We start from the raw sequence: 27,673 nt of genomic DNA, 5'->3' as shown, positions 1-27,673 counted from the left end.
ATGTACAGAATCTGAATATCGCAAAATATTTTTAAAAATTGCAATAATATCGTATCGTGCGTTAAGTATTGTGATAATATCGTATCGTGGGATGTATGGTGATTCCCACCTCTAGTATGCAGACGATAGCGCGCAGGGTAATGTGCTCTTCTGCTTTGGTCTTACTGTCATTTGTTGCTTTTATATCTGTAATAATGTAAAGTACACCGTGATGCACAATAACATAAAAATAACAGTGAAACGCTTGTACTTACTTAACATGGAGGAAATGAATGGAAGGAAAGAAAAGAAAGCAATCACCATCGTAATCATCATTGTTGTAATTCGAAGCTATTTTAGTTGTGACCATGTTTTATTAATGCTTTTGTTTCGTCTCTTTCCCCACTCTGACTCTCCTCTCTGGCCTTAATGCATTTTTTAAAACCCATTGTGCCTATGTACTCCTCTTCCCTCCAGACATTCATCCCCTCCCTTTCCTCCCTTCCCTCCCTTTCCTCACTACATCTGTCAGCGTTACGCAATCTGAGGGTCTGCATCACCAGACCTCTCGCTCTGTCCCTCACACAATAAATCCACCGCATCATCCGCTGACTGTTCATCTCAATGAAACTTTGGCTTCACACCTCCAAAGCTATCCAAAGGGCAATATAGATGATGAAAACTGTATTTTAACTGATTTGACATCAAAAAATGTTGAGTGTGATGATCAGAGGTACAAATAGGATAAAACGGAGTGAAAGCGTACATTTATACCTATTGGAAATTTGAAACTTTTTTTTTATGCTGCGGTGTTTCCTATCCCTAAACTCTGAGTCACATCCACTCAGTCAGCAGCTTGCTTATCCAGGGTGATGAAGTTTATCCTCATGCCGGAGTGAAACATTTTGGTGGCAGTTGGAGTTAAATAAAATCACATTCCTTGCACTTTAATTTGGGTTAAGTACAACTTATCTTCATTCTCGGTCCCAGTTTACCCTCCCCGGTCTCCTTATCCTGATAAAACCTTGTTTTCAGGGGCCCATTTCCTGTTGTAGGTTTGGATCATGTTCTCACAGCACAGTTTGTTTGGAAGAGGCTCTGCTTTTGACCCTTAGCCTAATTGTTGGCTTCTCAGTGAAGTCGAAATTAAACTAAAGTTAATAACGTATATAAGTGTATTTGCTGTCAAAACAGCCTGAAGCTAAGTATGTAATTATTTTCAGCACTCAAAAACTTCATTTAAATTAGTGCACCTGTAATCAGATTACAGTAATTCTGTTATTTAGTCTCAAAACCTCTACTTACAGGCGAAAGAGTTGAGGAGAAATAAAAGGGAGTTTTATAAACGTGGTTATTGAAAGCCAGCAACAAAATCCTGATTAACAACGTGAACTTGTGATGAGAGATGAGAGATTAGCTGTTCCCAGAAGCACCGGGAGGTTGGAGACAGAACGAGCAATTCTTATTTTTGGAAATCTATCCACCTCTCAGGTTGATTTCCAAATGGCACATGATGTCTTTTGAAGTTCAGGATGAAGTGCAGGATTTGTGTTTTGAGTCGCACATGTGAGAAAAGTTCAAATAATAAGTAAAAGCCCGTGTCTTATTAGATGTGTATGTCTGTGTCTGTGTTCCAGGGTAACAGAGTTGATGGGTTACACTCCCGAGGATCTGCTGGGTCGTTCCATCTACGACTTCTACCACGCCTTGGACTCAGACAGTGTCACCAAGAGTCATCAAAACTGTAAGTACACGCTCGGACCTTAAAAAAGACTTTGAACGCCTCAAACATCAAATATGAAGCAAAACAAGCCACGGTGATTCAGCTATGGACACAATCTGCACGTGTAGTTTGCCTTTAGCTAAGATCTAGGCCTGCGTGTCCTCAGATTTTGCTCGTAGCAGTAAGCGATGATTGGTTCAAAAACCTGATGAAATATGGAGCAACTCTTAAACAATAATTAGAGCCTTTCTACATGCTTGCTAGTATTGGTAGCCATCTTGAAATGGCACATTCGAGGCACTTATTTTGAAGGATTCCCTAAATGAACTCCAATTTTAGTGATCAGGATGTAAAAACTGCATAATCACTAGCCAGATCAGCTAAACGCTTCAAGCTTGTAGTCAGCTGGTAATACAGCCAGTTTATTGAGTGAAGATATTCTTCTGAAGTTTTTCTTGTCAGACATTTTTGTTTCATTAAATTTTCATTTTATTTTATTTTATTTTATTTTATTTTATTTTATTTTTATTTTTTTATTTTTATTTTTATTTTTATTTTTATTTTTTTTTTATTTTTATTTTTTTTTTATTTTTTTTATTTTTTAATTTATTTATTTTTTTAGGTAGACAAATACATTTATCCTTGTTTAGACATATGTGGATGTCTGTGTGTATGTAAAGAGCAGCAACATGGTATTAAGATGTCTGTTATTAAATTAAGTGCATCCACTGATGGCCTGATGAGGTTTGCACATCTGGTGCCACAAACACAGTGGACAGGGGACCAGGTGGCCTCTATTACAATCTAATAACACTGTGTGTGTTGTGTGTGTGTGTGTGTGTGTGTGTGTGTGTGTGTGTGTGTGTGTGTGTGCATGCGGACAAGGCTCTGAAGTGTCATGGCTATTCTCTTCAGTGACAGTACTGTATCATTAGAGGCTTTGACAGTGCACGAGGGAAAGTGGTAATTTAGTTCCTTAAAACCACCCCTGCAACATAATGGCTGTGTGTGTGTGTGTGTGTGTCTGTGTGTGTGTGTCTGTGTGTGTGCGTGTCTGTGTGTACACAGCAAAAAATGCTCTTGTTACAAAGAGGATTATGCTTTTCTTTTTCCCTCCTCCTGGCATATCTGGGCCAACACTAATCCTGATATTTTCTTTGAAAAGTAAAACTGTACTTTCCAAAAAGTTGATTCGCTACATCCAGATGACCAGAATCAACTTTCCTTACTTGGATGATTGAGCATGCATCAAGACACAAAACTGATATTTTACTTTTCACAGAAAATAATATTTTCATCCAAAACTTTCATCATTTAAAAAGCTGTCAAGCAGAAACTTAAAGAAGCAGAACCCAAATACTTTCCCCCAGTAGCCTGTAGTGATGTGTTTCAATCTAGATCGTTATGGTGTGAGTTTCAGAGCTGTAGAAGTCTTTGCCTGTTTCATTAAACTAAAAGCACTCTCCCTGTCCTACCATGAAGTACCTAAATACAGTAATTGAAAAAAATAAACCAACAGTCACTTTTTCCACACCCAGTTAGTCCAAAATCATAAAGAAAAATTGTGGTTTTACAATTTTCTCCATTTACTAGTCAGATAAAACATGCCGCTAGCTAACATTACCCTCAATAGAGACTGGATGACGTTAATGCATACAGCCAAGCACGAGCCTCTCATCACAGCTGGGTCTTTCTCCACAATCATGCAGTTTATGGGTGTAGGGGGAAACTGCTTACAATTAAAGATCGATTTATTTTGTGCAATTTTAAATGCAAATTTTTAAATTCTGTTTTTGATACTTCAATAACCATAAGAAGTATAGAAAACTGTCATATTTTAGTATTAAAGAGAACAGTATTTATATCCTGGGTAATGTTAGATATATATATTAGATTACATGATAATGAGAATATTATATTTTTCATTGTTTCTACCCTATCTGAGTTATTGTGTTGAAGTATGGGGGAATACATATGTGACTAATATGAAACCATTATATTTATTACAGAAGACAGCGCTTTGAATTATGCATAATGTTAAATATAGAGAACACACTAATAATTTGTTTATAAAATCAAAATTATTAAAACTAGAAGACATAGTAAAATTACAGACTTTAACTATTATGTTTAGGGCAAAAAATAAAACACTACCTCTTAAGTTACAAAGTTTATTTGTATTGTGTTCAGAAAATGGGGACGGCAGAAGGAAGTTTTATTTTAAGCACCGGTTTGCTCGAACCACACAAAGGCAAATGTGTCCAACAGTCAAAGGCATAAGAAACTGGAATTCTCTCAGTGTTGTATAAATATTTCTCAATTTAAAATCTGTTATAAGAATAAAATGATAAACCAATATGAAGAAGTTGAAAAGAATAGAATTTAATTGTAGAAAAATGATCCTTTTAGTTTGATATTTAGTGGTATTGCTCATTGTTGAGTATGTTGTTCTGTTTGCTTTGTTTTGTTTATGTGCAGAAAATTGTCAGAGTGTAATTTTAGTTGCCTACTTGTATTATCACAGATAGAGGGCAGGTATCAATAAGAATTCTTCTTCCTGCTCCTTTTCATGCATGGAAACAGTGTTACTTTAATTGAAAGGAAGGTTGTGAGTGGGAATGAATTACTGCTGTACCATGTGTGAAACAAAAAATAAAATAAAATAAATAACATGGACAATATTTCCAAAAATGGTAATTCACACTGAAACGGTCTGGATGGATTAAAAAACACTGCAGGCCCAAAGTAATAATATCTAAAAGCATCTGGGGTAATAAGTGCCTTCTTTTTAAATAAAAAACAAAGTAACTCACATTTACAAAAGTCAAGTTATTATGACTTTTTAAATCAAAGACTTACTTTGAAAGATTGAAAGAACAATAGGCTTAAAAAACAGATCCATTGTGCTTGAAACAGAAATATTGCAGCACATATTGGGATTGTTTGATACCAAGTTGTCTTTTGAAGTTTTGCACTTCCAAAGTCGACCTTTTAGACATGTTCTTTTGGTCTCGCTGCACTTTAATTTTGCATGTCAACAAAAACCAAAAAAGTGACTTGAAAGAGGATTGTAGTCCTCAGGTTTTTGTTTAGTGTGCTGCATGTGAAATCTTTTTCTTTTAGCCATGTTCTCTTTCCACTGATCTTAAGTCATCTGCATCCGCAGCCCTTAGCTGTCTGACATTTGCCAAGATAAAGGACTCTCTATCCATCCGAACGTCTCACAAACACAGACGAGCCGCTCTCACGGCCAACGTGACCAGCCTGTCGATCAGCACATGCTAACAGTGTTCTCTGCTACATGCAGTGTTGTCCCCTCCAAGCTTTCTCAACACTCTTACTTGCGCACACACACACACACACGCACGCAGGGAGTCACTGGCCTTATGTACGCTTTGTGACCATTCCTACGCCTTTCCCACGCCAGTGCTGAACTCTGGACTGTAGCCAGAACATTTCCTTCTCGAGTCAAAGTCAAACATCCCGCCTTGTCCCGCTTACAAATATTTGCTTGATTTTTAAAGGATTATCCAAATATTTAACAAATAATTAGCCAATCTGGACTTTAAACACCTAAATAAAAACAAAGTATAAAAATCCACCACATGCAGTTGTGGTCAAGAGTTTACAGGCTCTCCAAATGGGCATGAATTTAATATTTTCTTTGATCTGTTCTTTTCCTAGAATAGATCTTTTAATAACCTTAAAAAGCAAAAATTGACTTTATTTGGATTTCCTCTAATACACACATGGTCAAAATTACACATGCAAGCTCCAATATATACATAAACTCACGTCTTTTAATAAGTAGTACTGAAGGTTTACACAGTCTTCTAATTTGAGTGGCCTGAGGCTTATGAACTTCTTGTTAGAGATCAACTTTACTACTGATGTGACCTTTGATTGGAAAGTTGCAACACAGAAGATTAAACAGTCCACCTGTCATTGACATCGACAAACTGAAAAGAACCGTCAGTTTATTTTCTCTTTGGTTTTGTTTCCTCATCAGAAGATTACTCACTGGGTTATACGACAATGTGAACGCGTCACAATTTTACGCATAATCAACAACTACTCTCAGTGAGTCATTTCTGAGTAATAAGGAAGAACACTGATTACAATGGCCCTGTTTAAAGCAGTGCTGTTCATGAGGACAGTAGCTGAAATCAAATTCAGCGCAGTTTTATTTAGTGCCAATCAACAGTCATCTCATGGCATTTTAAATCGTTATGTAACGACTCTAATAAAAATGACAACAAAAGGTGAACATGGAGAAATGACTTAATAAAACCCGGACCAGTAAAAGATGGAGACTTTGTAATGTTCCAGATCCTGACATTATTGTTTCAGTGTCACTTTCGAGTCAAATCAGTGTGCCACTTTTGAAGAATAAAGGAAGTATGCTCACAGTTTCAGGAAAATTGTTTTATATCTGCTTTAAACTTGCAAGCGAAAACGCCAATGTTATTCATAGCTTCCTTTTTGTTTCTTCTTCTCTTCCTTATGCAGTGTGTACCAAGGGTCAGGCAGTAAGCGGTCAGTATCGTATGCTGGCTAAGAACGGGGGTTACGTCTGGGTAGAAACCCAGGGAACTGTCATTTATAACAGCCGTAACTCTCAGCCGCAGTGCATCGTGTGCATCAACTATGTCCTCAGGTAAGAGTCAAGTTTCCCTCAATTAAATGCCATCTTTGCCTGGATTTAATCATAAAATATTCCGATTTCTATATCTCAAAGTTCAAATTTGCTGCGTTTTCTCCAATCTGTAGTGACATTGAGGAGAAGTCGATGATTTTGTCCCTGGGGCAGACGGAGTCCCTGTTCAAGCCACGACACATGAGCAGCTTCTTCAGTCCTGGAGTGGGCGTGAGCGGAGAGCCTGGAGATGCCCTCTTCAGTAAATTCAAAGAGGAGCCGGAAGATCTCGCTCAGCTCGCTCCAACACCTGGAGACACGATCGTTTCCCTCGACTTCAGTCAGTATTTACTTCTGTAAAACTTCCTACTGCATCTGTTATGGTCACAGTATTCTTCCACCTTACTTTGGCAAAAACGATATAGCAGAAACAACTTTTTAATACAGTTTCCTTTTGTCTTTTTTAGAAAGTTGGCTCAAATTTGTGATTCTTTTTCGCAGGTCGTGTTCAGTTTGAAGAGCCCCAGCAGCCAGCATACTCCCAGGTGTCTGCTTCAGCCATGGCCCCTCCGGGACCACCGTCCTGGGCCAGTGAGAGCCACAAGTCTGCCTCCAATGCCTCTGGACCCCCAACTGCAGCTCCAGGGGACGTGGGTAAAATGGCCGGTGGCGGGTTCACTGTGCAGCAGAACCCTCCACCGGGCAGCGCCACTCCGAGCCTCAGCAGCTGCTCCACGGTGAGGACAGCGAGACGGGGCACGACTGAGAGCCAGTTTGTGAAACTGAAAAGAGTAATTAGTTAGTGAGCGAGTGACTGGTTGGTTACACTTGTTGCATGGTTTATTCTCTCAGTGTGCGGTGAGGTCACTAAAACTGGGCAGAGTGTGTGAGAATAACGGGGGTGGTTATTTGGATGGGATAGGCTCGTAGCAGTGAATAGTGTCTTTGTCAAAACTCATCTCTCTTGTTTCTCTTATGTATTCGTCCTTTTTGTCTGTGTTTATTTTCTTTCTCTCATTCAAATTTAATTTCTTCCTTTTGTTCATCCTTCCCTCTGTCCTTCACCTCTGCAGCCCAGCAGCCCAGATGATTACTACAGCTCAGTGGAGAGTGACCTGAGGGTGGAGCTCACAGAGAAGCTGTTTGCTCTGGACACAAAGGGAGACAGTTCTGCAAACACTGAGGTGTGTGCGTGTGTGTGAGTGACCAAAGTTGTGTAGAGTTAGTTAATTAACCAGCTCAACATATGTATTCTGTATCATTAGCTTTTTAATTTACTGCTATGGTGTCTTTGACCTTTAGCTTATAAATCTGTGAGAAAAACATCCAGGACATTTTCCATTTTATGTTAGTATTTCCTCAATTTAATGAGTACTGGATTAAACAAAACTATAAATCAGTGGTTTACATATTTGAGTGGCTGCTGATAAAATATTAGTGCTCACAATGATGTTTTTATTATTGAGTTCCTAATGTAATCATCGTAATCCTGTTAGTCTAAACTGAGTGGCAGTTTCAGAACACTGCAGCATTATCTCAGCCACAAATGCTCAAATGTCTAAATAATAGTAGTAATAATAATAATTTATATTTTTCCCCAAATGCTTAAAAGGATCTCTTTTCTTAAATATTTGTATTAAAAAACAAAACAAAAATTATTTCTGCTATCCAGAGGGACTTGAGTGATTTGGACCTGGAGACTCTGGCTCCTTATATCCCTATGGATGGAGAGGACTTCCAGCTCAATCCCATTGTCACAGAGTCCAAGCCCCTGGAGGCAGCTCCAGCAGGATCCATGGGGAGCAACACCAGCCTGCCCCAAACTAACCAGACCACCCAGCAGAGTTTCAACAATGTGGCCAGCCTCTTCCAGCCCCTGTCCACCTCCTCCCAATCCGCAGGCCACTACCAGCGTGCGGCATCTTCATCCTGGGCTGGAGGGGAGAAGAGAGTCTCCAGCCAGGGGAATGCAGATCCCCACGGAAGGTCATACATGATGGGGCATCTGCACAATCCCCCATACCAGGCCCCAGCCAGCTCCCCGCTGTCCTCCATGGGTGGAAGTCAGAATCTGCAGTGGCCACCAGACCCGCTGTTGACTTACCAACAACAACCACGGCCCACCAAAGCCTGTCTGATGGACACGATGTTGGAAGAACGGCCATCCTGCAAGCAGAACATGCCACATGGCATGCAGAAACAGAGGTGACTTAACTATGAGTCTCTTATTTTAGTGCTCAAGGAAAATTTAACTTGATGCATATAACTGTGAAAATATAAGACTAAAAGGAATAAGGAATAAAAAACTTAACAACATGATTTAAATGATAGATTTAAATAAAAAAGGGTGTTGACCACCAAATTCTCTTTATTACTGCTGCAATTATTTATTATTAATTAATTTTTTTTTATCCACTTTGTGTATGCAGGTCCATTGACAACTTTGTACAAGCTTACAGAGACATGAGTCCAGCCAGAGTGGCCATGGCCAACAGTATGAAGCGCTCCTTCAGCCAGATGGCTGTGGTGAGTTCCTCCGACTCCTACCGTACAGCAAAAGCTCCACTGCAACTTAAAGCATTCAGTGTAACATAAAGCATTATTTTGAGGCAAGATTGCACGTTAGTTTCCAAACCACGATTTAAATTCTTGAGTTTGATAGTTTGCCTAAAAAAAATCTGCATGCACAAACTGCTAATCAGTCGAGTATGACTGTTTCAGGGTGAGAGCAAGCTGCCAGAGTTCATATGGAAGAAGATAAGGAGTGACAGTTGCATGGATCGTTCCCTCTGTGCAGGTATGCTTGTGCAGCAAATGGATGGAAACCATGTTTTATCATCTCTTCCACGCATCAGCTGCACCTTTTTAACCTCTCGCTCTCTCCTCTCAGAGTCGGAGATGGCGAGAATGATGCCAGGGAGCATGGCTCCATGTCTCAACTCGCTGCAGCAACACAGGAAGTCACTGTACGCAGGAAATGGGATAAGTGGTCGAAATGAAAAAGGCTTTCCCCAAAAGAGCTGTGACTACAGAGAGTATAACATGCTGCCTTCTAACAAGTCTGAGGGTGAGCTGGGATTACTAACATTTACAGATTTTAGTCAGCTAATATCACTGCGTGGACAGTTAAAGCACTCGTTTAGTCTTCTGTTTAATTTAAAGTACTTTTACGTTGCAGAATATATGACTCAGCCATTAACATCTTGCTCTGACTAAATCTACTTTATTCAAATAAACAAGTAAATCACTGACACACAGGGATTTTCTTTATTTCTGTCATTTTCTAGGCATAGCCAGTCGTTTGCTGGGGCCTTCATTTGAACCCTCCTTTCTGCCGGAGTTGACCCGCTACGACTGCGAGGTCAATGTCCCGCTGCAGGGCAACCTGCACCTCCTTCAGGGCTGCGACCTGCTGAGAGCCCTGGACCAGGCCACCTAGAGCCCCAGATTCAAACAGCGACATAAACCTAGACTTACTCCCTGCCCTGAGCCTCGACCTGCAGCACGAGACTTAAGCCTTTCTTTACCTTTGTACCTCTAGGCCTTCTATGAGCCCTAAAGCTCAGCTAACTATAGAGAATGGTATTAATGGCCACATCCTGCCTTATTTAGCCCCACACTCTTTTCCCCATCCCCTTTTACGTTCTCTGTGTAGACCAAGCTGAGTTATCAGGGTCAAGCCACACGCACCCCTTTCCCTGCCAAGCTCTCGACTCATATCAGATGCAGGTTGACCATTGAGCCAAACATCAAATGACCCGCATGTATAACAAACGGTCACTGGTCAAAAAAAAAAGGTCAATGCTGCACATTTAATACATGACAAAGGTCACACCATCACATTATTTAAGAGTTTTGACACTGGGATCTCACCGGGTTTGGTATCGATGCCAACAGGGTGGCGACGCTATGTTTGAAAATACAGGGGTGTTAGTGGTTCCTGCTTAGGTTTAGCAAAGCGGGAGTCTGTAAGCAGTGGGTCTCTGACCTACACCCTGATATGGACTCTATGCAGCTCAGATCCCAGCCCTACTACTCTTCTAGCTAAAGCATTTGGCACAGAAGAGATGATATTATACTACCTACACATGAACAGAGACACGGTCTTCTTTCAAATTTGCATGTTTTACCAGCAACTTGTAGACACGGCCCAGTAGAAGCTTCAAGCAAGAGTTGGGTATCATGAACTGTGGTAAATTGTAGCCATTTTAAAGATTTCTTAAGAATCCTTTACACTATTGAATTCTCATTATGGACACCCAAAGATGATTTCTTTTTAATCATAGTGGTGCAATATGCTGGACTGGAGTACTTTACAGTGTGGCCAGATCGGTATTAATTTCATTTCCTCTATGCCCAAGACTTAAATACTCCAATTTAAGTATTATTTTAATCTTTAGAGAATTAAAGGTTGCTTTATTTGAAAGGTTATGACCGGAACCAGAACTGCCGAGCAGAATCGGAAGCAGTAAAAGTGATACTCAGCCTTGCTCAAGCCTCACATTCATCAGCCTGCCTCATTTCGTCTGAATCCATCCCATAAATCACTGTAGCATATCTCTGCTGCTTTAGTAGATAAACTAGTAGCATTAGATCTGTATGTTCCACTTTCAAATGACATATCATTATTGTAAATAGTCTTTTCTTCTTTTCCTGATTTGAGATATTGAAGCTTTTATGAAATTCCCCCAGTTTATTCAATCCAAACTGACCGGACACTTCACCACATTAACGCTGCCTTTTTTTTTCTTCTTCTTTAGTTCTTACTCAACGTACTACATTCTCTTATTTTCTCTGTCTCTCACTCTCTTTCTCTGACACTGTAATAAACATATTGCAATATATGTAATCTGAACATTTAAGATTTAACATCTTCCTCTTAAATCTGTCTAAACACGCTTTCCTCACTTTAGTGTCTCTCAGTCAGGTAAGTAGCTTGTGTGGATACAGGGTTATTTTCTTATCGTGCAATTATTTCATTGAGCTAAAACTTAGATTGTCAGTAACAAAGTTAGACTTTATGTACATAATCAATAGCCTGCACAAAGGAATGTGACGTGCACACGCTGTAAGAGTTCATATGATTAAATGTTATTAGCTAACACACATTTTATGCAATACAGGAAACCCGAAAAGACCAGACCAGTGGTGTGCACAGACTATGAGGGGACCAGGGACTGTTTGAAAAAAGGGGGGCACCTATGTGTGGTGGGGGTGTTTTGGTTTCGCTTTAAGAAAAAGTTTGCATGATTTGCTGAATCCTGTCGTGGCACGGTTTTACATTTAGTTTGAGACACTTATTGGTTTGAATTATGTACAGTACACAACAAAATTGTCAGCAAATTGTCAGCAGAGAAGCTGTACAATCATTGTAGGAAGCACAGCTTGAAAAAGAAATGTGGTTTGCAGAATGCTTGGAGAATGGTCAGGCTGTAAAGTATGTGAGATTTGTCACTGGTATGCTCTTTTAAGCCAACTGGAGAGCATTTGAGCCCAACACAGGGGGCACTTGGGCTAATCACAAGTGCCGTGGGAGGGATCAAAAGGGCACTTTAGCTGATCAGGTGGGCACTTGAGCTGTCTAGACGTGCAGCTGAGGGGTGTTTTTTGGGGGGATCCAGTAGAGCCCAAATAGCGCTTAGCTTAAGCGGCTCTAGTAACCTCTGTTGCCCCTTGGTGTTTTATTAGGGCAAAAGATCATGATCGGATGTCGTCCCCCGCCCCGACCTCCTGCGCACACCGCTGCACATACCAGACAGGGTAAAGACGGCAGCGTTGGCATGATCACTTACTCATTCAGACAATGCATATGTACATAGCAGCAGCCATGGTTTCAATGCAGTACAGCAGCCTGTGACATGACTTGAAAGTGGAGTTTATATAATTTTCTTAAAGATTAGGACAAGGCCAGTTTCTCTTTACTCACAAACCGAGTGGCTGCCAGTTACAGAAAGCTTTGAGGCTTTGATTACTTGCCATAAGAGCAGATTTTGAAACTAATTTTTCATCCAAACATTGTCAGTATGTCGTCAGTGAAATACAGTTTTTCTGTTCTTTCCTCTCAAAGTATTTTCTTAAGCTCAGTCTATATTTTTGAGGTAATTGTCTCTGTGTGGTGACCACTTTGAGCTTTGTACACATATGTTATGTATTTAAAACAGAACTAATGTTGAAGATGGTGTTTTTCGTGTTTGTGTCCTGGTACTTTGTCCTTACCTTACCCCCCCATAGATGCAGTTAGAGCCAGTCCCTCACAGTGCTGTTTCTTCTTGTGCTGTTTCTGTGTTGTGGTGGCATTTTTGTTTTTTATTCTATCCTAAAATATCCGTGGAATCTGTTGGCTGGCCAGTACTGTTGTTGTTCTTGCTTTAAAAATAACAAGAAAAAAATCAGATTAAAAAAACAAAAAACAAAACAAGAGGTAAATATCAGTTTTCTAAGTTTCACTTTTCAGATATGTAGCATTTTGAATATTGTAAGGAAGGTGAAGTTGCCACATTGTTAATCACATAGTTTTCCAGTTGCATATATAAAAGCAAAAGGTGCCTCATAGACCTTGTATCATTGTCATTTGTAGAACTTTTATTACATCTCTTGGATCCACTAACACTGTATTTTGATGTTCTCCGCCTGATGTGCTCAACTTCATTTTAATCATTATGATGTGCCTTATGACTTTATGGTTGTCTCAACATACCGAGGTCACCCTTCAAGTGCACAGTTTGTTCCTTTAGATCTGTAGATGGCATACTGTAGATCTGCGGAGGATGTTTATCAAATGCAATCTTAACTTGACATTGCATCTTAAGTTAAAGGTAAATTCTTTTCTCCTGTTTGCTGCATGAATCTAAATTTGGATATGAAATTGCAATATTTTCTCGCAGCCAAGTAGAAGATATAAATCGAAAAATAAAACCCCCAAAACCTTTTTTTTTTTTTTTTTAAGAAAAATTGATTATTGTTAAATACAAATTTGTCATGTGTTTTATAATATTTGGAGAAAACATTCACAGTTGGAATGATTTTGATGATAACTCCTCAGATTTTGCGCCATTGTATCTTTCTTTCACTTGTTCCTTAAATATACCCAAACCTAATAGAGATTTTGGGATCTATTTCGATCCTAATTGATCAGCAGTGATGAGCCAGTCTCTTGGATTTGAGTAGAATCCCATTAGAACCAATCCTTCCTTTTGATAACAAATTAAGCTTTGTGTGAGGCTTATCAGATGACCTGTTTGCTAATGAGGCTGCTTGTGGGTTTTTAGAATTAGTTGGGTGGGGGGGAAAAAAAGATTTGACTGTAATGTTAAGCTCTAACATTTTAACATATAGTATCTCAACATGCTGCTTCAGTCGGCGCTCATGTGCCTAGAAGGGTTTTCTGGCACTGAGTGGTGCTAAAGGTGTCTGTTACAAGCATAATTTTTTGAAATATCAAAAGATTATGTTGAAACTGTGCCAAAAAAGAGGAAGGGGACAGTCCTGATAACAATTAAAATAAAATAAAAATGCAGTAGGTAATTACACAATAAAAATGTGCAGTTACTTACTTCTAAATTAATTACCTCTAAATTTCCTCTAGTTAACCGCATATAATTAGGGTAAATCTGTCAGGAGGAAGAGTTTTAACAGTAAAATTTCAACCAAAACTTGCAACAATCTCAAATAAGAGGAGATGTAAAGAAGTGAAGTTCAGTTGAAGGACAAATGAAATGACAGACTTCCTGTTCAGCCCACCTACCTGCGCCATATTTCTCCACTTGTCACTTTTCTCCTCTCCTCTTCACTCCTTTCACTTTACCAAAATGTTTCTTTTCAACCCCAAAGAAGAGGCCATTTATACCCTTGATTAAATTGGAAGTTTTTCATATTTAGAGTAAAAACAGGCTTCAATTAAATGCTAATAATGTTTGTAGGATTATGTACAGTGTTTGAAATATATAAAATTATAGAAACATTGGTTTCCAGAAAAGCACCTTACAGCATGTTTGAAGCATGTTATCATTTTTTTTTAATTGCAAATTTTATGTGCAATATAAACTAGTAAAGAATCTCAGTGGTAAGTGAAATTTTACAAACCAAAGATGTATTTAGTGTGAGGAAATGTGCACAGTGACAAAGAACAGCACCTCAGATGAGTTTAAATGACCTCATCAGATAAGAAAGAAACTGCGGTAATGCATGTGGAAAACGTTGGCTACACGGAAGTTGATTTAAAAAGAAGGAGAAAAAAAACTCCACTAGCTTTGGCCAGAAAATTAAAAGCGATTATGTTGTTAGCATTCAGCAGCTACCGTGAAACTTGTTGAATGCCAAATAGGTGAAATGTATGTCCAGTGTTGAAATAAAACAGCTAAGATATGTTGCCAAGTCGGAAATTAAAGGGGGTAAAAGCAAACAAACAAACAAACAGAAACTCCTTCCCTGAAGAAATGTCGAAGAGACACGAGCGTTAGTGACGCTAACCCAAAAAAAATCATTGGGTCTTTAGCTTTGTGTTTTAACTCTAGGAGGCTTCTCACCAGTGCGCAACATACTGTGCTGCTTGAAGGGTAAAGTGACAAATCACTCACTCATCGCGCTTCCTCTTTAAAAAGATATCCGCATTTTATCTTTGGCTTGTGTAACAGGGTTTTTGTTTTTCCTTATGGGATCCATGTTAAGCTACTTGTATTCTGTTCTGTCAATGTCATACAATACCATTTTGATTTTTTTAAAAATAATATGCTTAAAATCTATGTTGATGATATTATTATTATTATTATTATTAATATTAATATTATTATTATTACAATATGGGGAATGTAACCCAATAAGAAGTTTGTGTTTCTGCACTGATATCTTATTAAAGCATACTGATCTTACCCTTATTCATCAACTATATGTGTGTATGTTTTATTTATCTCTATAAAAATTGAGGATATTTTTTTTTCTTAATCAAAATCCAAAGATATTCCATTATGTTTGTTTGTGTTCGATTTATTTTGATCATGTAAACGATACACAGAAGTTCACTTAGCAAAGAAAAGAAAAAATGCTAACAAAATAAAGCAAAAATAAATTTCAATATCGCTTCACCTGTTCTGAGTCAGTTACATATGGAAAAGGGGCAGGAAGAAGTGCACGCTTATTTAATCCCACCTCTTTGCCATAAATTATCAATGAATATCTTTTCAGCTTTCTTGCTGATATAATCTGCTGTAATAATAATGAACATTTCTAATATAATATATACATTTGCAGCTTTGATGTTAAATAAATACCTTAAATGATAACTTCTCTAAAGAAAGCCCTGCTTTGAATAATACCTGGGAGTTGGTCTTTCTGCTAGTTGCATACAAGCATTGTATGTAACTAGCAGAAACACGGCCACTTTGTTAGGTCCACCATGCTGCAAGGTTATACTTATTTTCTTTGATGGCATCGATTCAACACGATGACGGAAACATTCCTCAGATTTTGTTCCATTTTGATATGGCATCACACAGTTGCTGATTTGTGGGCTGCAGTCATGATGCATGTCCACTTTTATTTATATGGCACCGCACTGCAACTGTCACCTCAAGACCAAAGGTTTTGAATTGGGTTGAAATGTGCTCACCATGGATGCTATTAGAGTACAGTGAGCTCATTGTTATGATCTAGAAACCAGATTGACATGATCTGAACTTTGACATGGGGTGTTATTCTGCTGAAGGTGGGTACACTGTAGTCATAAAGGGATATGGTTAGCAACAATACTCAGGCTGTTGCCCAAAATGTGTCAAGAAAATATCCTCCACCCCACTACAACACCACAAGCTGTTCACACAAGGCAGGATGGATTCATTCTTTCACATTTATGAAATATTCTGATCATCCAAATTTTGTAGGAGAAATTGAAACTCATGAAACCAGACAGTGATTGCCCAATCGTCTGTGGTCCACATTTGATATTCAGTCTCCATTTCCTGTGCTCAGCTGCTCAGCAGTATGGTCTTCTGCTGCTGCCATGTGTCTGCTATTGTGCATTCAGGGATTCTTTTCTACACGTCCTGGTAGCAACAGGTGGTATTTCTGTTACTGTTGCCTTCCTATCTGCTTATAGCAATCTGGCCATTCTCTTCTGACATCAACAACACCCACAGAACTGCTGCTTACTGGATATTTTCTCCTTTTCAGACTGATCTCTGTAAACATTAAAGGTGGTTGTGCAGGAAAATCACCTTTTCTGAAACTCCCAGGCCACTCTGTCTGGCACCAACAACCATGCCCCATTCAGAATCACTTAATTCAGCCTTCTTCCCCATTCTGATGCTTGGTTTGAATTTCAGCAGATCGTTTTGCCCAAATCGACATACCTAATTGCACTGAGTTTCTGCCATATGATTGGCTGATTAGATATTTATAGATGTACTGTAATATCTAACAGAAGCAAAACCTAGTACGTGTGATATAGATAACTTTGACATTCTTCACCAACTGAATCATCTTTCTTGTTTTTGTTGGAGTACATGATAAAAATGTGATTCCCTCCCAGTTGAACATCTTTTTAGATAAAACCCACCTTTTCGATGTAATTATTTTTGATGTATTCTCTAGATATCTATCACATACGGGTTTTTACAAAACATTCAAACCACCATGACTTCAGCATAAATAGACATGACAATATCCCTTACCCTTATCCCTTAACCACATCCTGCTAATGACTGTTATAACACTCCCTTACGCTGGTGTGGTTCATAGTGAGTCTGAAGCTTGGAGCACTGCTGCTGTGGGCTGACCTGTGGTGTCAAGTCAGATAACTGAGGATAACACATAGTTATATGTCTAAATTTTTTTTTTTTTTTTTGAAGGATATTCCTTTTGACTGTCATAATGTTTGAAAAGAAATCAGAACTGTCCTAAATAAAAAAACAAAACAAATCATATGCTATTCAACTGTAACCAGTGTTGGGAAGTAACGGAATACATGTACCGCCGTTACGTATTTAAAATACAAAATATGAGTAACTGTATTCCGTTACAGTTACCGTTTAAAAAGGTGGTATTTAGAATACAGTTACTTTGTTGAAATAAATGGATTACACGGCGGTACTTCCCTGTTTCATATTGTGGCGGGTCAGGACTGTTTGGGTTTTGTTTGACAGCTACGTTCTGTTGTTGCAGGCGGCAGCGTTACGGTTGCCATGGTTACAGGGTGACGGTCTCTCTCTGCGTGTTTCCTGGGTGAGAGCGCGCCTGTTGTTGTTGTTGTGCTAAGCTAATAGGCAGAATGCTACAGGTATAGCTCTAAAGAATGTAGCATCATAGGCAGTGTAGTCCGTGCTGCAGGGAGAATGGACTGCCATACACGTTATGTGTCTGTGAGCGAGGGAGGGAGAAAAAGGAAAAGTACGAGCTGTCATCGAGCAAAAACGGGAGCTGGAAGCATGTAAATATAATAATAACCACTGCAGCCAAGAAGAGAGCCTGACGAGCCCAGTTGTAAGTAAGCTATTAAGACTCGACTGTACACCGTGTTCGTGTTTTCCTCCAAAAACAATAAGTTCTGTTGGAGCAGCCTTTCAACGCCTCTCTCTGTCTCTCGCTAGCAAAGTTGACCCAGACAACAAAGTAAAGCTAGTTTTCGGCTACGAGCCCGACACAGAACCCACCGTATTAGCCAGAGGTCCCTTTACTACGGTTCGGAGCCGCGGACCTTCAGTAACAGTAATAAACAGTGTTGGAAAGGTTACTTTTAAAATGTATTCCATTACAGATTACAGAATACATGCCCCAAAATGTATTCTGTAACGTATTCCGTTACGTTACTCAATGAGAGTAACGTATTCTGAATACTTTGGATTACTTAATATATTATCATGCTGTTTACAACTACATGAATGTACTATTGCTGTGATTTATTACTGTTACTGAAGGTCCGCGGCTCCGAACCGTAGTAAAGGGACCTCTGGTTAATACGGTGGGTTCTGTGTCGGCTCGTAGCCGAAAACTAGCTTTACTTTGTTGTCTGGGTCAACTTTGCTTGCGAGAGACAGAGAGAGGCGTTGAAAGGCTGCTCCAACGGAACTTATTGTTTTTGGAGGAAAACACGAACACGGTGTACAGTCGAGTCTTAATAGCTTACTTACAACTGGGCTCGTCAGGCACTCTTCTTTTGCTCGATGACAGCTCGTACTTTTCCTTCTTCTCCCTCCCTCGCTCACAGACACATAACGTGTATGACAGTTATTCTGTCATTCTCCCTGCAGCACGGACTACACTGCCCATCAGGCTACATTCTTTAAAGCTATGCCTGTAGCATTCTGCCTGTTAGCTTAGCACACCAACAACAACAAAAAGGCCTCTCTCACCCAGGAAAGAGAGAGAGCGTCACCCTGTAACCATGGCAACCATAACGCCTGGAACAACAGAACGTAGCTGTCAAACAAAACCCAAACAGTCCTGACCCGCCACAATATGAAACAGGGAAGTACCGCCGTGTAATCCATTTATTTCAACAAAGTAACTGTATTCTAAATACCACCTTTTTAAACGGTAACTGTAACGGAATACAGTTACTCATATTTTGTATTTTAAATACGTAACGGCGGTACATGTATTCCGTTACTCCCCAACACTGGTAATAAATCACAGCAATAGTACATTCATGTAGTTGTAAACAGCATGATAATATATTAAGTAATCCAAAGTATTCAGAATACGTTACTCTCATTGAGTAACGTAACAGAATACGTTACAGAATACATTTTGGGGCATGTATTCTGTATTCTGTAATGGAATACATTTTAAAAGTAACCTTCCCAACACTGACTGTATCATAAGGACAGTTCAGGCAAATGGCTTTTTCCTGTAGACAGAGAACTGTCTATATATGCCCCCTTTTGGCACAACAAGCTGCTCTCATTTTCATGCCCCACCCTACCTCACTTTTTTAAATATATTCACTTCTCATTAGTACATGGGGATCTGCCCGGCCCAGTAGACGCTGCCAGTCCCCTCTGAGGCTTTCCCCAAACCACAGCCTCAACTCACGCTCAAGCCATCTGCCATTGTCCACTAGAAATGCTGTCAAACCTAAAATGAGGATGTGGTCCCAGCTAGTGAAAACCATCTCAAATGTATTTAAAGGTTCAAAAATATGACATGTCACAGAGGTACATGTGGCACAGCTTTGCTGAACTTCAGCATCAAGTTACATTGCTTTCATTGCTTAAACCTGACATATTTAAACATCATCCTCTCAGATCAGTTGAAAGATTATAATGTGGAATTAATGTTCACTTCATCTAAAAACAAGTAAATCTCCAAAACTATAAATAATGGTGTGTTTTGCACATTAAAACTGCATTGTAAATACCCACCACATTAAATAAAGTTGCTTAAATTCCACATCTGGTTGACAGCCAGCTGTGTCACATTTTTCAAAAGCTGGTGTACTTTTATCATGTAGTGTATTCATCCTTGTTAAAATGTTACTGTTCAGTTCAGTTCATTTTTATTTCAAACATTTCAAACATGTGCCTTCACAATCATTACAAAATATCATTCCATTATTTGTTTGAAAAGGAGTAGGCAGAAGTATTTACTTATTTGTGACAGAAGGGACTGTTTACCAGATGATTTGAGTTTGCACAAGCAACTTTGTGCGCGCCCGCGTGTGTCTTCCCGTGTTTGAGTTGGTCTGGAGCCAATCGAGTGCTCAGTTCAAGACCATTTAGCAGTTTCAAACATTTTAATTGAAGAACATTCTGTAACAGCCTGTTCTGTGCTGCCGGTCCCTCCCTCTTCCTCGCTCTCTGTGTGTGCTCTTGCAGCGCCATCTTTGTGAGCACGGGATCAAAGGAGAAATGTTACAAGGCAAATCTGCGGGTTTCAGTTTGTTTTGGGGATTCAGGTTTAGTCTAACGTTAAAGTTTGGAGTTAAACGCTTTGTTGTGATAGTTGAGGTTAGCTTAAAAGTAAGTATCTTAATATTTGCAGACTGTTTTCCATGTGATTACCTCATGAAAATGATTAATCTTCTGACCATTAACATTTACTTAAAATAAATAAATAACAAGACTGCTGTTCCTGTTAAACACACACACACACACACACACACACACACACACACACACACACACACACACACACACACACACACACACACACACACACACACACACACACACACTTTGAAATCAATAATTACACAATACTAATATTTGCATAAAAGTTTTTTGTTTGAGACAAAGTCGTCTTAACTCCTACTTAACTCTAACTTTTGGCCAAGCTGAGGCAACACACACCAGGTGAAAAATTAAAGGAAAAACTCTAATCCTACACTAGGAGCACCTGGCAGCTTTCTTTGTGCTGTTACAGAAACTTTACTTGCATGGCCAATGAATGGTATCGTTATAAAAAGGGATATTAATCCCTTTCCTCACCACATTTCTCCCTTAAACATAGGACAAGGAATTTGGTAATTTGGGAGGGGCTATTGAGGTGATAGGTATCTGTCTGGGATGCCTAGGGTGTTTCCCAGGCGCATCCTAGGTAAGGGTGTCTTAGGTATGTTCAACTGAAAGTACGCCTCAGGGTAGACCCAGGACATGCTGGACAGATTATCTCTCTCAGATTGCTTGGGAACGCCTCAATGTCTCACCAACATAGCGGGAGTACGTGGCTGTTCAAAGTGTTGCCCCGCGACCCATACCCAGATAAACATCAGAAAATGTATGGATTGTTGAAGTGATCTGACTGAGTTTCAATCTAGTGATCTTGAATCACTAGATTGAAACTCACCAATAGAAGATCTGGGACATTGTAAGGTGGAAGCATTTAGGAATCTCCGGCATGAAGTGACAGACCGAAGTTACAAAGTTCATAGTAAGTAAAAGTCACCAAAATCAGTAACTCTGCAGAGTTTTAAACCTTCTCAGGTATTAACGTCAGCACAAATGTAGAAGACTGACCGTGCTGTACACCAGCACCACAATTATCACAACAGAAACAAAGTGAACATCACCAGTTTGCCTGTTGTGGAGGAATGTGGTGGCCCAGTTTCATTAAGACAGCTGGTGTTTTTTGTCTCTTTTGTTTTCTATCTGTCTGTACAGTTTAACAAATGAACTGTAATAAATTGTACTTTATCGTTTTAATATACTTGGCTTTGTTCCACCTGATTTTAAATGCAAACTCAAGATGGGCATACTTTCCACCATTAATGTTCCACATGCTATTAAAAACCTTTTGATGACAGTCTGATCTACTTTCCTGTTTTCTTTTTCAAAGCGTTACCTTTGTTGTTGTGCTTTTGTTGCTGTGTTTTTATGCTGCATTATGACGCATATCCTCTATTTGACTGGGAAATACTGAGAGATCCACACAAACAGACCAAAACGGGCACAGAAAGGCAATTATAGACTTATTGTCTCCCCACATTTTTGCTTCCCAGGTCACAACGCTGAGGATAAACTAAACCCCAAAGCCACAAGTAATGGAAGTTTTTCAGGTAGGATGAGACAAACACCACCACATATTCAACTTCCTCTAAGTCACAGGTGTCGGACTCCAGGCCTCGAGGGCCGGTGTCCTGCAGGTTTTAGATGTGTCCTTGATCCAACACAGCTGATTTAAAGGCTAAATGACCTCCTCAACATGTCTTGAAGTTCTCCAGAGGCTGGTAATGAACTAATCATTTGATTCAGGTGTGTTGACCCAAGGTGAGATCTAAAACCTGCAGGACACCGGCCCTCGAGGCCTGGAGTCCGACACCCCTGCTCTAAGTGCTACACCTACACAGCAGCTGACTATAGCAGCTATGAATACATATATTCCACACCATTCAAGTCGTTGTGTCAACCATGTAGTTACATTTCTTGGGAGGTGCACATAAGATTATGGTGTAGGGTTAAAATGGGGTTCTGGTTATGGCGTAGATCTGACGCAGATGTATGATTCACATGTCACGCTTGTGGTGATGTGAGTTTTTTGAGCCTTGACTGAATGTTTCTGCTGTACCCTCTAAGGCTTCAATAACCAGACATTATCTGACAGTGCAAATAACTGAGACAACACCTCATTGGGGAAGTGATTAAGAAGTGGGATCCTTTTCTCACTGACTTTGCAGGTTTGGGGAAATTTCCATGTCGGCCTCTCTTTTCAAACCTGCTAGCTATGTCCATTTTTACATGAACTCCATAGGATAATCTGATTCACAAGCAGATTATATACTTAAACAACCATTACCAAACAAACGTCTTTGGAGTATTCCTGTTGCATTTATTTAGCTCAGTGTTTTCCCATAATTCAAACAAATGATGACTGAATTTTTCCCAGTCATTAAAGCAATGGGAGCTGACGGCAGAGGCTCTTGTAAAGTGTTATGCCAGCACATCCTGATGGCTTATCAGCTAAAATACATTCAACTTTTAATGTTTTGTACCTCTTCCTTCCTTTGCATCAAGACAGGAACCCAAACTTTTTGGCCATACAAATGCATGCATGGGCCATTCAGAGAGGACTGCAGGTAAACAACACACACATCTTGCATCCCTTTGTTCCATGCTGATTCAGAGTGTTTTGTTTCCTTCAGGTAGGGAGCCAGGAAAACACGGCGGAGGTAAAAATGGGCGGAACCGGCGACGCAGACCAACCAGCTTCCTCTCATTTCAGGTTTCCAATGCAAGTCTTTATCCAGTGCTTTCTGCAGAACATTTAATATGGCACCAAATCTTTTCCAAATTATATACACTTCCATACTTAGTAGCATTTCTCTACTAGTGCCAAACATTTCGGAATTGTTTCGTTGTTGTTTGTTTTAAATTATTAGACAGTTGCCTGTGAAATATGCGTGTCACGGTACAGAATTTATTGTAATTACTGTAATTATCAATCAATCACGTTCTTAAAATGGGCAGCACGGTGGTTAGCACTGTTGCCGCACAGCAAGAAGGTCCTGAGTTCAATTCCAACATCAGGCCGGGATCTTTCTGTGTGGAGTTTGCATGTTCTCCCCGTGTTTGCGTGGGTTCCCTCCGGGTACTCCGGCTTCCTCCCACCGTCCAAAGACATGCAGCTTGTGGGGATAGGTTAATTGGATAATCCAAATTGCCACTAGGTGTGAATGTGAGTGCGAATGGTTGTCTGTCCCTGTGTGTTGGCCCTGCGACAGACTGGCGACCTGTCCAGGGTGTACCCCGCCTCTCGCCCTAGGACAGCTGGGATAGGCTCCAGCGCCCCCCGCGACCCTGGAAAGGATAAGCGGAAGCGAATGGATGGATGGATGTTCTTAAAACTGCCAAACTTTGTGGATTGAAAAATGAGTAGAAGGAAGTGTCAAGAAACAGCAATTCCTGTAATGACCAGCTGAGGCTGACTTAAAAAAAAGAAAAAAAGTTAATCTCAAAAAAAGTTCTTCTACTGGACTTAACAAGTCCTGGTGGTGTTGGGTTAGTTCTTAGTTGCACTGCACTGCATCATGTGACAATTAAAAACTACACTTTAGCAGTGGCTCAAGGTCAAAGCAGGTCAAACTTCTTCGTCTCTAGGGTTGCGGTCGTGGTCCCCTCCTCCTGCACTTTTCCACTGCTGGTGCTAGCAACAATCTCAGGTAACATGTCAGTTAACTTGACACATTCTGCTGCATTTATTTTTAGTTTCTTTTTCTGTCTTATCTTTTCAGTTCCACCTTTTCACCACTTCTTTCACACTAAACTCTGTTCTACACAACGAAGGTAGGGGTGGGGTGTTTGCGTTAAGAGATTTGATTGGGTAATACAGTGTCAGCAATAAAAATGAATGAGCTGTTGTCAGTGCTTGTAGGACCAGTTGACCCATTGGCCCACCAACTCCTCTTGTCAATGTACAACACGTTCTCACTCCCAAAGCGTAACATTTTACGCTAGGTGACAAATCGTCAACATATTACGTTTTCGGCTACCCACCACGTTCCTAAATGACGACCTCGGAAAAATGAGAACCGTATGGACTCAATCTACACATGTTCGCTCTTTTTCTTCAAATCGCTTAGAAACACGCTATTTAACGTCATTAAAGTCCTGGTTAAGATCAGGAAAAAGGTTATGGTTAGGGCTAGGGATAAGGTTAGGTTTAGGGCTGGAATACAGGGCTGGAACGTCTATTACCGCGGGAGCGTCATTGCACTGGATTTCGGCCATAACCCGCCACGTACCATAAGAATGCCGAAGGTCTCCTTTCGCGTTATGGCAAGCCATTAGTGCCAAAAATTGCCACTTTTCTAACCCGTTTGGTTAAGAAATGGCGTAAAAAACGCCGTTTAATTATTCAAAACGCCGTTTAATTATTCAAAACGCCGTAAAAAACGCCGTTCAAAGATGCATAAAAACGGCGTTTTCTGCCGAGCGGCGTAAAAAATGGCGTTTCCGTCTGTCTTTGAACGCCGCTTTTTACGTCACTCGAATGGCGCCCTGAACGCACCATCCGAGTGACGTAAAAAGCGCCGTTTGTCGGAAAAGAACGCCGTTTCTTTTGGCGTTTTGAATAATTAAACGGCGTTTTTTACGCCATTTCTTAACCAAACGGGTTAGAAAAGTGGCAATTTTTGGCACTAATGGCTTGCCATATGGCGTTCCTCAGGAACGCCGCGGGGCGTGACAAAACGTCGGCATGTTACGCCTCGGGAGTGAGAACGGGCTGCAATGTAGTGATATAATTTAATATAATTTTTAAAAAGTAAAAGCGTGTCAGACTTTCTCTACAACAAGAGTTTTTGTGGTGTCTTTCAGCACTTTTTGAAAAGGATCATTCCATTTACTCAGAGGCTACAAAGGTAAAATGAATATCTATATTCAGCAGGTAAGCAAAGTTAAATCACACATGCACACACAGACACACTTAATATAAGTTTAGGTTGAAACAATGGAAATCAGGTAAAGTATTCAGCATCAGGTTGCAGCTTTGTGCATCCCTCACTCTGCCCATTTCATATGGCAAACTAAAATTTACCGCACGAGAAGCTGGTATGTATGGCTTGTACCGCAAGGCTGCATACATGCACTAAAGTGCATGTTTGGTGTGCACTACGGTGCACCACAGATACTGCCACAAAAGCAGAAAGCCTGTGGGCAGACGAGCAAGAGAGTATCTCATTCTTGCTTTTTTTGGACAAGTTGGACAAGTTAAACGTTAACGACAGGTTAATATGAATCTCAGGCCACCAGACCCAGTGATTCCGATGGCAGTCTGCCACTGGTCTGTTGAGTTCACTTTCATGTCTATGGTATCACTTTATTCTTTTAGCTTTACTACAATTAATCACTTTTAGTCATACTGGTGAAAAAAACAAAAATGTAATGCTGCTTGACAATAATAAATTAGATTATCAAACCAGGATGAGGCTTTTATTTTGAAGACACCAAACAGCATATTTCTTACCACATTAGCATGATGTAATGGGTGTATAGTTGTGATGGGTCTGCAAATCTATATTAAAAAGTGTCTGGAATAGTAGCACAAGCAGAAACAAGTGAGCAGCCAATGAGAGAGAGATGAAGAAGGACAAATGGCAGCCACTACATTGCTTGTTCTGGCAAACCACATTTTCAACACAGTCAACAAGTCCCTTTATCTATGCCACCATGCCTTGAAGGGCTGTGGCTTTTATTACGTGCATCAAAAATAGCTGCATGCCATGCTTTTCTGGCAGTGAACTGCCTGGAACACCATGGGAAATGAATAACACCAACCCACTTGACTCTGGGGTTGTGGAAAGGTGTTATCTGAAGAGATAAATCATCACCTGTCAGGTTTGCTGGAAGCCAGGAGAGTGCTACTTGCATTGTCTGGGCATGGCTGTTCATCAACTCAAGTGAAACCAGCATTAATTCAAGCATCAATCACTAAAATTCTCCCATTTTTCGGTGCAAGGTAACCAACTTGGGGTCATTAAATGCCAGCTCACCATTTTAAACAATATATTTTCTTGGGGAAAAAATAATTTGAAAACCTTACACCTTACAAAAAGCCTAAAGCTTAACTCCAAATATGCGTTAGTTAATTACACGGGGAGTTAAATTTGATCTTTTTTTGCAACGGACTGGTTTGAAATTTCTTTTGAACATCCAGAAAAAGTAAAAGTAAAAGGCTGAAACTCGGAAGTTTCACTGAATGCTTTACAACATTAAAAATATGGATTGTTAGCAGCGCTAGTAGATCTTTTTTCTTTTTACCTAAACAAAGATTTGAGCTTAATGTCTTGATTAACTTTTACTGCAAACAAACTGGGACCGTTGAGCCAAGCATTGCATTCTTGGTGTGCATGCTCATACAGTACCAACTTGTCAATCTGTAGTTAGGCCTCCTTTTTGACTCATGGAGACTTTTATTTACATAATGAACAACATTTTGTATCACACCAGAAAAGTGTTTACTAAGGTTTTAAACTCACTGTGACTCAGTATAAATAATCTGTTTTGCAACCAGTGGAGTTAATGCACCAAGCCATGATATCTCCCAAAGTTGATTCGCTTCATCTGGACGTAGCATTTTCAGCGGGAGAAATGTTTCGTCATCATCCAAGTGACTTCTTCAGTCTCAGCTGACTGCAGGTTTCCCCAACCTTATAAACAGTTTCAGTCATTATGCAAATTCAATTCAATTCAATTCAATTTCATTTACATAGCGCCAAATCACAACAAAAGTCACCTCAAGGCGCTTCATAGATACAGAGAAAAACCCAACAATCATATGACCCCCTATGAGCAGCACTTTGGCGACAGTGGGAAGGAAAAACTCCCTTTTAACAGGAAGAAACCTCCGGCAGAACCAGGCTCAGGGAGGGGCGGGGCCATCTGCTGTGATTGGTTGGGGTGAGAGAAGGAAGACAGGATAAAGACATGCTGTGGAAGAGAGACAGAGGTTAATAACAGATATGATTCAATACAGAGAGGTCTGTTAACACATAGTGAGTGAGAAAGGTGACTGTAAAGGAAAAACTCAATGCATCATGGGAATCCCCCGGCAGCCTACGTCTATTGCAGCATAACTAAGGGAGGATTCAGGGTCACCTGGTCCAGCCCTAACTATATGCTTTAGCAAAAAGGAAAGTTTTAAGCCTAATCTTAAAAGTAGAGATAGTGTCTGTCTCCCGAATCCAAACTGGAAGCTGGTTCCACAGAAGAGGGGCCTGAAAACTGAAGGCTCTCCCTCCCATTCTACTTTTAAATACTCTAGGAACAACAAGTAGGCCTGCAGAGCGGGAGCGAAGTGCTCTAATAGGGTGATATGGTACTACAAGGTCATTAAGATAAGATGGGGCCTGATTATTTAAGACAGCAAATGTACTCCCACTGAAAAACGCTGATGAACAAAATCAACTTTTG

General features: G+C 40.0%; 1 protein-coding gene and 1 long non-coding RNA gene across 2 annotated transcripts in view; both read left to right on the top strand.

The window, feature by feature from the left end:
* epas1b (endothelial PAS domain protein 1b) overlaps positions 1-13,621 on the top strand; it is a 52,824-nt gene extending 39,203 nt beyond the window's left edge. The window contains exons 7-16 of the mRNA XM_085183299.1: positions 1,617-1,723; positions 6,212-6,359; positions 6,473-6,678; positions 6,840-7,075; positions 7,412-7,522; positions 8,011-8,543; positions 8,768-8,864; positions 9,060-9,135; positions 9,229-9,405; positions 9,626-13,621. Coding sequence (XP_085039425.1) covers positions 1,617-1,723; positions 6,212-6,359; positions 6,473-6,678; positions 6,840-7,075; positions 7,412-7,522; positions 8,011-8,543; positions 8,768-8,864; positions 9,060-9,135; positions 9,229-9,405; positions 9,626-9,777 — 1,843 coding nt within the window. The 3' untranslated portion in view covers positions 9,778-13,621. The remainder of the gene's footprint in view (positions 1-1,616; positions 1,724-6,211; positions 6,360-6,472; positions 6,679-6,839; positions 7,076-7,411; positions 7,523-8,010; positions 8,544-8,767; positions 8,865-9,059; positions 9,136-9,228; positions 9,406-9,625) is intronic.
* LOC146505785 (uncharacterized) lies at positions 1,730-6,055 on the top strand. The gene is made up of 2 exons (XR_014877695.1): positions 1,730-5,544; positions 5,575-6,055. It is a non-coding gene; the product is annotated as an uncharacterized LOC146505785 (long non-coding RNA).
* Positions 13,622-27,673: the final 14,052 nt, after the last annotated feature.

The sequence above is a fragment of the Neolamprologus multifasciatus genome, chromosome 13 (assembly GCF_963576455.1).
Source record: "Neolamprologus multifasciatus chromosome 13, fNeoMul1.2, whole genome shotgun sequence".
NCBI classification, from domain to species: domain Eukaryota; kingdom Metazoa; phylum Chordata; class Actinopteri; order Cichliformes; family Cichlidae; genus Neolamprologus; species Neolamprologus multifasciatus.
This window is presented reverse-complemented; position numbering and strand designations above follow the sequence as displayed.